Source organism: Mya arenaria, chromosome 14 (assembly GCF_026914265.1).
Source record: "Mya arenaria isolate MELC-2E11 chromosome 14, ASM2691426v1".
In the NCBI taxonomy this organism is placed as follows: domain Eukaryota; kingdom Metazoa; phylum Mollusca; class Bivalvia; order Myida; family Myidae; genus Mya; species Mya arenaria.
In genome coordinates, this window is record NC_069135.1 from 49,718,803 (window position 1) to 49,734,191 (window position 15,389).

The 15,389-nt window shown below is 34.4% G+C and overlaps 1 protein-coding gene across 2 annotated transcripts in view; it reads left to right on the plus strand.

The window, feature by feature from the left end:
- The window catches only part of LOC128217306 (sodium- and chloride-dependent GABA transporter 2-like), a 38,556-nt gene that overhangs the window by 4,210 nt on the left and 18,957 nt on the right, over positions 1-15,389 (plus strand). The window contains exons 1-7 of one of the 2 annotated variants that reach the window (XM_052924358.1): positions 718-1,232; positions 5,083-5,217; positions 5,652-5,805; positions 12,322-12,417; positions 13,255-13,387; positions 14,088-14,222; positions 14,939-15,042. In XM_052924358.1, coding sequence (XP_052780318.1) covers positions 947-1,232; positions 5,083-5,217; positions 5,652-5,805; positions 12,322-12,417; positions 13,255-13,387; positions 14,088-14,222; positions 14,939-15,042 — 1,043 coding nt within the window. In that variant the 5' untranslated portion in view covers positions 718-946. Of the gene's footprint in view, positions 1-717; positions 1,233-5,082; positions 5,218-5,651; positions 5,806-12,321; positions 12,418-13,254; positions 13,388-14,087; positions 14,223-14,938; positions 15,043-15,389 lie in introns of those variants that run through there. The other variant, XM_052924357.1, reaches the window with a different exon arrangement.

Here is a 15,389-nt window from a genome sequence, read left to right on the forward strand (position 1 = left end):
CATTGCGCAGTACATGAACCAAGATATAACTGGGACACGAATTCTTGTATAATACTTATGATTACTATTTTTTTTTTAAAAAAGAAATCATAGGAAAGTAATATTTTTGTAACTTGATTTTTGTTTCTCTTTCACACTCGTAAATGTAGTTGATAAATGTTTTATTAACAGTGAGCCTGCTCAGGTTCTTTAAAGTGACACTCTTAGTCAAAATCAATACATACACATGTATAACAAACATCAATTTTGACTGATAAACCTATAACTACTTACTAAATAATGCATATTATGGAAAATATTAACTACTGATAACAAGATTGTAACCGGGTATTTAATAGTAATAATATGTGAATATATAATATAGTCTCATTATGTAGAAATACCGTGTTTTATGCCTATTTCTTTCAAATTAATCTCGGTATCCTTCATAAGAACCATTGTTTTCGACATTTATTCATCTTTTATGGAATATAAAAAGAATATTATTAATTGTTGTAAATCTTATCTGGGAGTAAGAGTGCATCTTTAAAGTTTGCAGTAAATGTTATGAAAAGCTACTTGTCAAGTCAGGTGTGAAGTAAAAATCCGTTTAGACCTCGCAGCATCAACATTTCATGAATTGATTTACTGACACTTCATAAAAATGCAAGTGATGCGTGCAAGCTTTTTATTGATGTTATTCAGTGATTCAAAAATAATTATTTTGTAAATTTCCAAATCACTTTTCCATGGCGGAAATTTTACTGAATATATTGCTTCATTGTCGATGTACTTTAATTTCTTATTTTTTTGCGGTCATTCATGTGTATGGTTTGTTATGCGTGTCTCATTCGTAAACAAGTATCTGTCACATATCAGGCGCACTTGCCTGATCAACCTGCTACATTAAGGACTTGCTACAAATGTTTGACATTATAAGTGATATTTATCAACAAACGGAACAGAAATGGAGTTGGACAGCGTTAACAGTTCAAAAAAGGAAAATGGAATTAATGGGCAGGATACAAAAAATAACAGTGGAGACGATGCGAAACAACCGTTTCTAGCTATAAAGCCATGGCTTAATAACAGAAACAGTGAATCAATCAAATCCACAGACTCAGAGTCCAGCGAGCCAATCAAGCGTGAACAATGGTCGAGAAATCTGGAGTTTATGCTTGCATGTGTTGGGTTTGCCGTGGGGCTGGGAAACATTTGGAGGTTCCCGTACCTCTGCTATAAAAACGGGGGTGGTGAGACTTTTTATTTGATTTTGGATTGTAAAACATCGCTGAGCGACAGGTTTTGATCACTGTTCCTTTTAACCCGGCTAAATGATTTTTTAAAAATAGCAACAAAGATAATTATGTGACAGAAAGGAATGAAGTTACAAATTAAATTTGATATCAGTCAAATTCCACCAATATTACCAATTAAAAAAAATGGGATTTTTTTTTATTTCTTGCCAAGGCCTAAATTATATTTCTTAATTAGATGTATTTGATAATTGTGCATACAGTTTATTTAGTATTTCTATTCTAAAAATGAAAACACGACGCTAAAGTTTTCAAAATGTGTTCCGTTTTAGTCGCTTTTTTGCAATTTTCCATTGAACTTAGCAATGCTTATGTTATCAAATGTCAAGTATAAAAAGGGTATCACCTATTTGTATTTTATTTGATGTAAAATCGCATTTGCCCTTGCCTGCCATTTAACAAGGATGGTCTGGTCACACAGTAAATATTTTTTCAGCCGTTTTAATAAAAAAAATACGGCTATTTATGTATATAATTGAATACAGTTTGTGCTTACAAAGGAATTATTTCATACTACATCATCGAGTTTCTAAGTAATGAATTTCAGGAGCTATTTCTATTGTGCTCCATGCCAATATTATATAACATTATTGAACTTTCTGTACTTGTCCGAATTCCCCATTTTGTTTATGTGTATGTTTGGAAGCCGAGCGTGCTTCCTAAGGATTTCGCTTCAATGCCGAATTACACTTAACCATGATATTTTCAAGTAATTAGGTTAATGCGATTCATACCGATCCATGCGATGTGCCCTAGGCTATAAAAAATATAATGCAGGATGTTAAATACGCAAAACATATTTACACCGATTTGTCGTCTGTACTGTTTTATGATGTTTACTTGTAATAACGAGATGTGCGTTGTACAACATTGGGTCATTGACCTCTAACTTGATCTAACACTTTTGCACCATAATAGCATGGGTTGTGTTTTGCACGTATTTCGCATTTAACATGTTTTTCTTGACATTCGCACCAATCATATCTTTTCATGACTTGCACTTAACATGGTTTGCGTGACTTTCAATTGTGATATATTCTGCAGTGATATATTCTGCATGACTTGCATTCAACATGGTTTGCGTGACTTTCAAGTGTGATATATTCTGCAGTGATATATTCTGCATGACTTGCATTCAACATGGTTTGCGTGAGTTTCAAGTGTGATATATTCTGCAGTGATATATTCTGCATGACTTGCATTCAACATGGTTTGAGTGACTTTCAAGTGTGATATATTCTGCAGTGATATATTCTGCATGACTTGCATTCAACATGGTTTGCGTGACTTTCAAGTGTGATATATTCTGCATGACTTGCATTCAACATGGTTTGCGTGACTTTTATATGTGATATATTCTGCATGAATGCACTTCAACATGGTTTGCGTGACATTCATATGTGATATATTCTGCATGAATGCCATTCAACATGGTTTGCGTGACATTCATGTGTGATATATTCTGCATGACTTGCATTCAACATGGTTTGCGTGACATTCATATGTGATATATTCTGCATGAATGCCATTCAACATGGTTTGCGTGACATTCATGTGTGATATATTCTGTATGACTTGCATTCAACATGGTTTGCGTGACTTTCAAGGGTGATATATTCTGCATGACTTGCATTCAACATGGTTTGCGTGACTTTCAAGTGTGATATATTCTGCATGACTTGTATTCAACATGGTTTGCGTGACTTTCAAGTGTGATATATTCTGCATGACTTGCATTCAACATGGTTTGCGTGACTTTCAAGTGTGATATATTCTGCATGACTTGCATTCAACATGGTTTGCGTGACATTCATGTGTGTTATATTCTGCATGACTTGCATTCAACATGGTTTGCGTGACTTTCAAGTGTGATATATTCTGCATGACTTGCATTCAACATGGTTTGCGTGACATTCATATGTGATATATTCTGCATAAATGCCATTCCACATAGTTTGCGTGACATTCATGTGTGATATATTCTGCATGACTTGCATTCAACATGGTTTGCGTGACTTTCAAGTGTGATATATTCTGCATGAATGCCATTCAACATGGTTTGCGTGACTTTCAAGTGTGATATATTCTGCATGACTTGCATTCAACATGGTTTGCGTGACTTTCAAGTGTGATATATTCTGCATGACTTGCATTCAATATGGTTTGCATGACTTTCAAGTGTGATATATTCTGCATGACTTGCATTCAACATGGTTTGCGTGACTTTCAAGTGTGATATATTCTGCATGAATGCCATTCAATATGGTTTGCGTTACTTTCAAGTGTGATGTATTTTTCATGACTTGCATTCAACATGGTTTGCGTGACTATAAAGTGTGATATATTTTGCATGAATTGCATATCAAATGAAATATTATTTGCATGATTTATTATGCAAATGTATATAGTCTGCATGTAGCGACACATATCTATAAGACAAAATCGACTACACTAACAAAGTTTATACAATACTGTTCAATGAATAAAATATAATTGAAAATACGTGGACAAAAGTCAATACAATCATCCATTAATCCTGATATTTAATTTGCATTAGCGTGTATACACGTGTGTACCCGCAGTTATACATTTCACGCTACAGAATAAACACGAAGTAGAATAGTTAATATACGTTTTCTTCCCTCATTTCGTGTCTGAGACCCAAAAACATGTACGGTTTGGAAGTGTTCTTTTATCGTTTGTCAAATGAAAATAACGCCGTATAACAGCCTTACATCATTTATTGAGTATATAACTTGTAATTTTATATGTGATGAGTGAATCATGTCCTTGCTAATTTCTATTGTTTGATTTTAGATGTTTATATAGAACTATTAGGCATATCTTTCGTTCAAGTATATTTATGCGAAAACTACAGAAACAAGCTCAGTATCAAAACGTTTAAACATAAACCCGGTTTAATGGCAAAGACTTAGAACATAAAAACAAAAATTACACACAAGAAACATGGAAGAACAGTACAAAACTCCAAAACAACACAGTGAATATAAACTATGTAAAAACTAGGTGTGTTTATCAAGGATTGCTTGGTACCGCCTTGAAACAGTCAGTACAATGTAAATTTACTAGGGGATTTAAACCAGTTTGCGTGCACAATCCTGAATAAAGTGGAAACGTAAAAAAGTAAAGCTTATCAATGTTTCAAGTTTGATGTTTATCGTCTTATAATACAATGTAAACACCAGGGACAAGCCCAGTATTCGGAAATTTAAGAATAAGGCCGGTATATGTACAACTGACTCTACTGAGGGTGGGGTTTGGGCGGGGCGTTAAACTAATTGTATGGCCATATCCTCACACTTGTTCCAACATTTCTTAATATTTAGAAGCTCAAAAATATAAGCCTCATCAAAAGTTATCTAGCTACTCTCAACAAATACACGTGGGAATATACGTCGACATGTAATATTAGAATATCATGTGACTAAAGAATAGGTACACCTGTCATTAAATGATGAACAATTTAACACTGGGACTGAGCTTTGTTAGAAGACGAGTGATTCTTGTATATTAACACATTTGGTATGGAATGCATGCAAAACATGCGGAGTACTAATCTTGGTTTAAGTTCTGGGACATTACTAGTACAGTACGTGTTGTTTATGCTGATATACGGGATATTAATCTTGGTGTATTACAGGGGCATTTCTTATTCTATTTCTGTTGTGCATGCTAACATGAGGGTTACCGATCTTGGTATACATCAAGGAAATTTCTAGTACAATACGTGGTGTAAATGTTGGGAACTAATCTTGATTAATTTCAGGGGCATTCCTGATCCCATACCTGGTGTGCATGCTGACATGCGGGGTACCAATCTTCCTAATAGAGCTTGGACTAGGCCAGTACACCAGCATCAGCAGCCTTCAAGCATGGGGGCGTCTAGCACCTGCCTTTAAAGGTAGCATTGTTATGGAATACTTAAATGAGCTAACCAACCAACGGATATATTCAACTAGTTTTCTGACTACTAAGACGGCTTCCAAAAAAACTCCATATACGTGTTTTATATATTTCAGCTTTACCCAAAATATATCCAAGTTTCTTTGCATGGCGAACGAACTATTTATAAGAAACACGCTCTTCTTACATGGAACTTTTTTGTAATTTCTTCCTTATTCTGAGCGATAAAAAACTAAGATATGGGTAGAATTGATCAAAGTCAAACATTCACGTGCATTGGAAATAAAATTGGAAATATCAACTCAAATGTACTTCTTTAGTAAAAGGTAGTGTCCTGCCGAATTTTAAGGATAGTCTGTTACAACGAGAAAGTTGTAACCGATATCTAATTTAATATATAATTTCTAATGCCGGGTCTTTCTTTTCTCCCAGGTATCGGCGTGTCTTCGCTTTTGGTGACTTTCCAGCTGAACATTTACTACATCGTCATCCTCGCCTGGGCAGCTCGCTACCTTGTCGCCTCCCTAGCATCTGTTTCCGGTGAGCTACCCTGGGCCACATGTGGTAACCACTGGAATACTAACAGGTAGGGGCGAGGCTTGGGTGTCATGTGTTTAATATACACATGTACCACTTCATTAATTCAATAGCGATTAACATCGTGAAAATCTTCTTATCTTGGGAAATAATTGATATTTATCAGAGGGCTGATGTGAAACGCGAGATATTTCGTCCATATTAGGTCGTTTGGGACAATTTCAAGAAAAACATGTTGTTTATTAATAGGATAACATGAAGGAAGGCAGTAAACATTCGTAAATACGTCATTCTGTTGCATGGAGGAGATCATATATGTTTGTTTATAAACATATTTCGTTATTGTGCATAAAAACAAAACTGATAAACGGTAGCGTAATTCGCTAAATGGAGCTCGCCAATGTTTTTGGACCCGATTTTTTCACGGCAATGGATCTGAAAACACATTTATTGTGATCATTCAATCTTTGATACCAAAAATGCAGAACAAATACAAATAATTGGCTGAAGTGGGAAGCTGGTAAATTCAAAAACCGCTCGCCCATAAGGACTCTTACACTACCCTGTGGATATTTTTTTTTTTACATTTTTAAGGCATGTAATTATGTTGATAAACGTGTTCAAAGGGCATAATTAAAGGAATGCATTGCGTGATTGGTGTCATTATCATGTATATGAACGCAGTACTCTCCATGTGTACTTCAACTAGCCCAACTGCGTTCATATCCCCGATAATGTCACCAATCGAGCGATTCATCGCTTACATTTAAGTACACGAGTTGTTTATTATTTCTTTTCAGAATTGTTTAAAATACCTTATTTCATTTAAGGACAGCTTACAGTAATTTGTTTTCACCCAATCTGTAAATAGAACGGCCCGACCGTAGCCGGAAACAGTTCATCATAAGACGTCACAATAACACGGGAACAATTTATTTACTTTGAACGTTAAATTGAAACGCTCACAACAAAAATACATTTAACAAATCAAAACATAACACTTAAAACAAAAACAAGTTGAGCAAAGATTTTTCGTGGCCTGCTGGCATAAATAATAACACGATAAACAAATTTCAAAGTAAAACGCGATGATTCACGATCCGAACGTAGCCGAAGATGTTGATTCATTGGCTAATAGGACCCCATTATTCGCAATTGCCGAATAGCCGTTCATTTATTAAAGGAATGGAAGTTGCCGTGTCAATGTACGGGGCATTGTACCCCTATAAAACGGCCTGATCTGGCAAACCTCTAGGCCCATCGCGTATTATTTGTATGATGTTTCGACCAATATATATATTAAATCGTCTTTGTAACAAACGATTTAGACAAAATATGCACTTAAATTTCATCCAGGTTTTGAAAATATTATAATAATTTTGATAAAAATACTCACCTCAGAAATAAATCTATATTAACTTCACGTTGGATTCTTGAAAAACATCTGGAAATATCGCCCCTGTAATTTAGTAAGCGTAGGTCCGTTTATATACCGTCATTTCGTTTTTCGTTTTTTTACAATTGAAAGTAAAATCGCAGCACCTCTCGTTTTTCGTTTTGCTCTTTGTAAAACATATTAATGAATCAATTTCTTGTCTTGATTTCCGTGAGTAAAATTGAAATCATAGAAAAGAAAAAAAAAACTATTATTTTTGGTTTTCTATTCAGTCATAAGAAAAACGGAAAATGATTGAATGTTCCTTTTTCGATTTTTACTTTCAATTATAAAAAAACGAAAGTGTTAAACGAAAAAACAAAAAACTGTATAAATAAATAGTTTCCTTGTTTTGTATTCCGTGGTTACAATTAAAAGCGGAAATGGAAAACACCTATCAATTTTGGTTTTCTCTTCAATCTTTAGAAAAACGAAAAAGGATTTGTATGTTCCTTTTTCGTTTTTTACAATTGAAAGACGGTATATACACGGACCTATCCTGTGGTAAAATGAGTTGAGTTTGAGATCGAAAAATAACAAAAATATTATCGTGATAAATAAAGAGCATTGGTTAAGACAAGACAACAAATGTGCTTAACACATATTTATAAGAAAATATATAACAAATTTCCGCCCATTATAAAGGGGTATGCTATTCAAAGTTTAACGCATACAATTTTTATAGACTTGCAATGCGAGGCTGTAATCCCCTTGGCTTAGTTTCCTCACGAGAGAACATAAAATAGAGAAGTTTGCCCTAAAGCAAACCAAACAAATCTTGTTTAGTTATCGAAGCAACGGGGATCAATATTAATAGACGTGAATGACTTAAGTGCAAATTAAATTGAATGTAAATTTATATCCAGTGTACTGCGCTGCGTTTACAGATCTGTAGTCGACACACAAGACGCATACATGCAATAACGATTCATTTATCTTAATTCGAGGGCAGAGAGCGGAAAGGGTCTATCTTCTTTTTTAATAAATGTCGCTTATAACCGCATCGCATTAACACTTCACTATGTTTAAACCAACGTATCATCTTGTAATTAACATAACATATTATTTTCGTATTTAATTGAAGCTAAAGGCCTCCTCCCAAAATGATCTATTTTGTGGTGGAGTGCGACATTAAGAGTACAACGTAAACAAATATCATATTCGTATAACGGCATAAGCATAAGAGTGAATCTCTTATTCAAAATCAATACATCCACAAGTATAACAAAAATCAGTTTTGACTATTAAACCTTTAACTACTTACAAAATAATAAATTTATGGAAAATACTAATTAATGATAACAAGATTGTAAACGTGTTTTTAATAGCAGAAAGCGCAAAAATATTAAATGATTGGTGAATGCTAAAAGATATACTCTGGTCTATTAAAGTCTCTTAAGGTAGAATTACAGTGTTTTATGCTCATTTCTTTCAAATTAAACACGGTATCCTTCATAATAACCATTTTTTTCTGACATTTACTCATTCTTTTTGAAATATTAAAGACTATTGTTAATTGCGGTTATTATTATTTGGGAGTAAGAGTGCATCTTTAAGATATACTGTTCAGACAGTAATACCATCTGAGTTTAAAATCATCAACTAAGTTTGTATTTGGCAATGTAGTTTATGTGAACGTTTTACTCCGCAGCAATACTTCTGTATATGAATTGTTCGTTCTCAATACTAATATACATTAAATTTTCTAAATAAGAGAATATCACAATGCTATATACTATGGACAAATCATGAACAAATGAAATTCGTTTGCGACCATGAAAACATTTTCGTTTAGACAGTTTCTATCATATACAGAACTTGAAGTCTCTGTTGGTTCCATAATGTCTACCGAATGGAGAGGGAATGTTCAGGGATTAACACAGATATAAAATGTTTGTAATTAATAGCTTTAGGCGAGATATTTATACGTTTTTGAGCATCCAGGAGTCTATGGGCCGTTTGAATCTAGATCTTAATTGATTTGGGTCATAAATTAATATTATCTTAGCGTCATATTTACATCGTTATTTAGCTACATGGTTGTGCTAATTGAATGGGTATTAAAATAAACATAAAGTTAGGGAAATTAAGTAAACAAATGTGTTTCCATTTGTAACCTTTATACAGATTTTATTTAATTAAAGTTTTAACCTAAATCCTTTATTGAATCGGTCCCTTGCCTTCGATGAATAAAGTTGTTCGAGCGGAAGCGAACTTGGACGACATCCAATGTGGTTCTACATTAAAAAGGCTTTTAAAACCGGATGCAATTTCAGTGCGTGCTTGGTCTCAATCGTTTGTTACAAAGACGATTCAAATTGACCCTTGGACCAAACACCTTCATATAATATTCGAGGGGATAAGAGATTTGACAGGTCCGGGCGCTTTATAGGGGAACAATACCCTATATAATGCATCTCTTTTCCCATCCTAAAAGTTACCATAACCTTGCCACTTAGGCGTATGGCCGTATTTTAGCGTACCCAGTGCTTTAAAGGCTGCGACTATTTTTTGTTGAGTTTCATGTATGCCCGTCCAACTTTTCATGAAGTGTTTTTCCAACCTAATATGTTAATGATCCAGTGCCAAACAAGCCAAAAACGTATTTTCCTAAGTTCCTATCAGTATTTAGAAAGCCAAAACGTGTTTTTATAAGTTCACTGAGTGTACTCAGGTCAGTTGTGAGCCATTATTGCGCCAAACATACAATAAAGAGGCTCAATTAAACTCCATTCAATGCCCAGCTTATCATATAATAAGCAATAAAGTTTATCCGTATCAAACGTACCAACGGATGGCTTTTCTGCAGGCAACCCAGATCCAAATAAACGCGAATGCAGCTACAACTAAGTCCATGGTGTGTCAGTCAAACACCAAAGTAGCTAGTTCTCTATAATTTTAATAGTGACAACAACAAAGAACATTCAAAGCCAAACATACGCATGTGCAGATCTTATTCAGCCTCCTTATTGTCAAATTTAACACATTTATGGCGGCCATCTTGAACGCCATCTTGGATTTTTAGGTCCCAAATATACATAGCTTACACAAGATCAGGTTAAAAAAACTTCTGCAATACTAAAATATATGTTACTTTTCAAACATTTCTTTGCAATAAGCATCGCCTTATTTAAATATAGGGTCCATTGCCCTTAATATCGGTAACTTAATCATTCTAAGGAAATTATGGTAGCCACCACAACAACAATATTATTTTCTTTAAGAATATTTGTATGAATTATGAAATAGTCTACTTCCAACATCTTTACAGTCATAAAATATCACTAAACAGGGCTTTTATTCAAGTCACAGTGAATACCACAACTATATATATATATATATACGCAAGAATAATTTAATGGTGGTCATATTTAAATTTGGTTGCAATACTGGATGAATCCAGAGTTGGTCCTTAGCTTTTCAAAATAGTATTCATATTTTCAAACTTTTAACCACTTATACCATAACATACTTATACCATATCATACGAAACTTATAACAAAAAGACATCACTTGTTGCAAAATATACGATACGTGCTGCATAAAGTACTTTACTTGGCGTATAACAGACGATACTTATAACATAACAAACGATACTTGTTGCATTACATACGATACTTGTTGCATAAAGTACCATACTTGGCGTATACCATACGATACTTAAAATATAACAAACAATAATTGTTGCATAACATACCAAACTTGGCGTATTCGTTTGACATATCAAACAGACAATACCAGCTATCACTTTATACTTTAAAAGATCAGACATTGAGTCTCGTCTTATGAGTATGTAAATCAAATGCTTCTCAAAACATATTAATACTAAAAATAAATAATTGTCGATAAGTCTGTTTAGAAGTTGCTGTGAAAGTAAGAATGACAAAGTAACTGTCTTAAAATTAATGCAAAAATGTTCTGAACACTTTATAACTCGATCATATATGACATTTGACAGATTGTTTGACCTACTTGTTTTGTAACACTTTATTTTAGGCCCGATTGTTATGTGAGTACAGTTTAACACATGTATATCTGTACTATAAACCATGGAAGGAAATTAAGCTTTTCAACAATTGTCCTTTATCATTTGAAATAACTCTGAAAAGAAAGCTTCAAATTCGAATATGACTTTTGGTGACTTATACAGAAAGGAATAAAAACCTTTAAAAATATGTAATTTAAAAAGAAAATAATGAAACTTAAACAATAATCATCAGGATGACTCGGTTTTTGATATAAAATATCTGGGTTGACTTTTTTGTTTTTATTTCTTCTTGGGAAAATAATATATTTAAAAGACAGACAATTACACGCATAGGCTAAAAACGGTTCCTACCAGAGTTCAGTAATTAAAGCCCCCCACTCCTCTCGCTCTTATAAGTCAATGGGTTACAAGACAAGGCCCACTTTCCATCGGTCTCTCTAAAGAGTCTAGTAATTATTTCATGGAATTGAAAGTGGCTTATTTCTGCCATCATATTAGCAAACTATACACTTACGGTATAAACACTGTATGTTTCCAGGATTAGAACATAAATCTTTGCCTTATTCTCCGTAAATAGTGTTATTCTGTGTTGAAAGTTACACGCTAAATACGTGTTTTTAATGAAAATGAAGGTGAATTTTCTCAAATCCAGAGAAAGAAAAAGATATTTCTTAACCTTGATTTAGTATCGTAATTATTAGTCTGTCGAATAATAATAAGACGTGGCTTACTTCCGCGTAAGTAATTTTTGCATGGTTTTGTTTTTCGAATTAATTGAGCTAAGATTAGTACAAACCGATATCCTGATTCCTCTTGAGGATTTAGTACAACTTATACAAAGTTCAATCTTTTTAAATGGAAACATCATATGCCTGTGGGTTTACAATTAATGTTGTCATAATTTCCAGTTTTACAGAGAATGAGAACGGTAGTTTTTAGTTTACATAATCTTAGCCGCGTTTGCCCAGTGTCATTAAACCGGGTTTATGTTTAAACGTTTTGCTACTGAGCTTGTTTCTGTAGCTTTTTGCATAAATATTGTAGAGATTACAACAAAATTGCTAATTATTGAGGACCAAAGTGAGAAAGTTAATATCTTTTATCAGTCATGTTCCACAACCAACCACTTCATCTATTTTCAGTTGCTTCACTAGTTTGTCTGAAAGTGGAAATGTCTCTTTTGGAAACGCATCCCAGGCTCCGAATGGCACCACCGACGCTGTGATTGAATATTGGGAGTAAGTAAAGGCCACATTTGTATTACTTTGTTTACGAAATTGTCAATATAATTTGTCCAATACGTGGCAGCAACACACAAAATCCCCCCCACCCCAAATTATGTTTTGGGAGAATAAGTCAGAGGAAATTTGGAAGGTAAGTGGCGTAGATAAGAATGCTACTAAATAAAAAAAATCGTAGAATTGAGACCGACTTTTAATCCAAGAAATAAAAGAGTAGTGCTCCAACTCTGTATGTAATTTATGCATTTACGTAGGGGAAATTACTCGTAATTCCATTATCTACGGTCTGGTTAGATTTGTAATCTACTTTGATTAAACACGTCAGAAGCAAAGATGGATTGTTAAATTAAGTAAAGATGTCAATTATATTACAGTTCTGCGTTAGATGCAAGATGAGATATTTTGCAGAGTATCTTTGTACTCTTTCTAAGTTTGTGACAGTTTATTGTCCAGTCTTGGTAACGTTTCCAAGAACTGCACTGGTTAAAACCTATTCTGTAAGTAATCAAGCAAGAGACATTAATGTTCAGTCTTCGAGGCAGTGTTTCTTAAAACTGCACTGTATCAGCTTAGTTGTAGAAGATGACAACCAGTTGTATTCCTATTCTTATTCACCATAACTGATTCCATTTATCTTTCTAAATTTCGACCCCAGTCTACGACAGAAACATCTATGGTGTTGAAGAATAGAAAATGAGAGTGGAAATGTGAAGTGGCAATAACAGACATACGAAAGACAAATCTTTTACTGTTTTAATATCAAATAAATGAAAAAAAGTTCGAACTATGGCCATATTGAGTTAGTACATTCACATTACATCGTTTTCTCTTTAGGCGACATGTCTTACAGTTATCGGACGGCATTGACTCCCCCGGAAGTGTTGTCTGGGAGCTGGCATTGTCACTCCTGGTCGTATGGGTGCTTGTCTACTTCTGTGTATGGCGGGGCATCAAATGGAGCGGCAAGGTTGGAGTTCTGTTGTTATCCCCCTACCCCCCCCCCCCCCCCCCCAGGGTTAATATACTCAAATTGCACCTTTCTTTCGTCACATTCTTGTTCATGTCCAATCAGTAGTTAAGTCATGGTGCAATTTTGAAAAACCCTATCACGAATGTTAGGCACACAAAGGCGACGTGTCGCGGGCAAGCCAACGTCTGGTTCTGCGTAGAAAACGGACTCGTGAATGAATCATATATCAGTAGTCATCTGTCTACACAGTACAGCTAAGATAAATGAGAATATACTAAATTGAAGACTGAAAATAACATATATATATATATATATATATATATATATATATATATATATATATATATATATAGAGAGAGAGAGAGAGAGAGAGAGAGAGAGAGAGATAAAAAGTCTTCAAAACTCTATATAAATGTGCTCAAAACGCTTTAACATGTAAGTTCCAAATGCTATATAAAGTGTGTTTTAAATGCTATTTAAAGTGTGTTCTAAATGTTATATAAAGCGTTTAGAAATGCTTTATAAGGTGTTCACAAATGCTATATAAAGTTTGTCCTTAATGTTATATAAAGTTTTTTCCAAATGATACATAAGTTGTGTCGCAAATTATATATAAAGTGTGTTCCAAATGTTGCATTCAACGTGTTTCAAAGGTTATATTAAGTGTCTTCCAAACGCTATATGAAGTGTATTTCAGATTGTGTATTTCACTGCCATATTCCCGTACCTGATACTGACAGTGTTGCTCATCCGAGGTGTAACCCTTGATGGGGCAATAGATGGTATCGTGTTCTACCTACGTCCAGACTTCTCTCGTCTTACGGACCCGCAGGTAGTAGAGACAGGTCATACGATTTTTAAAACGTTTACCTCTATTAAACTGTATATAAATGTCTTTACATATATTAAAACTAACAGCAATGCTTTCGAAAAAGCCTTTGTCGACTTCATATCCTAATGTCACAAAGCGGATACCCATTCCCCTATCAATGAAAAAGAAACATGTTTATGTCAACGTCAATATGTTATAAAATATGCATATGGTGCATCAGATTGCACAATTTTAGACTTAAAATATTACTGTATTGGGGAAGGTCTCCCAACCCCCTTACCACGTTTACAACCTATTGTTTCGGTTCTGGTAGGTGGGGGCGCACGTCCCGAGTTATTCCCCATCTAACGTCAAATCTTGGAACCCTCTGGTATGAAAAAGCACAAACACGACTTCTACGGCTTATCTGTTAAATTATAACTACTTTCTTAGTACAATGTATATGTTTATATCAGAAACCTTCGATATTTTTGAATGAAATTATCAATCAGAAGTGTTTTACCATTGTTATTTTGCTTTTTACAAACGGAGAAACCATTGCTTGTCGAAGATAGCTCAGCATCTAATGTTTACCGTACCTAACCTCACTTAGCCATATCATTCTCATCATCAGTGGGCTTAATAGTCCGCATTTTCCCCCGTATTGTCTATTAAAATATCCAAATGACTATAAGAACACGTACAGGTTACTTAGGATCACATTTATTTTGCACCAGGTATGGGTGGACGGAGGGACCCAAATCTTCTTCTCCTATGCCATAGCCTACGGTGCCATGTTGAATCTCGGCAGCTACAACAAATTCAGCAACAACTTCTACAGGTAAGGCGTTGTTATTCTTTTCTTTCAAAGTGTCCAAATACTTTAGTGGACTGTTAATGTCTGTATGCATAATATGAAAACTCGGAATATGGAGGAGATGGATTGATGGCTACTCTTAATATGTATCAACTGCACACTTGTCTCGCAAACAGCGACTTCTGGTATTAAAGCAAAAATGGCCACATCATGCATATTAATGAAGTATATTAAGGCGGAGTCAATTGCCTGGCTAGCATACCTCATATCTAAATAGAAAAAAATAACTTAATAACTATGGTGAACCATGCATGTTAGTACGACTCTAAAGATGAATCCGGTTTGATCCTTACCATATAAAACAAAATTGC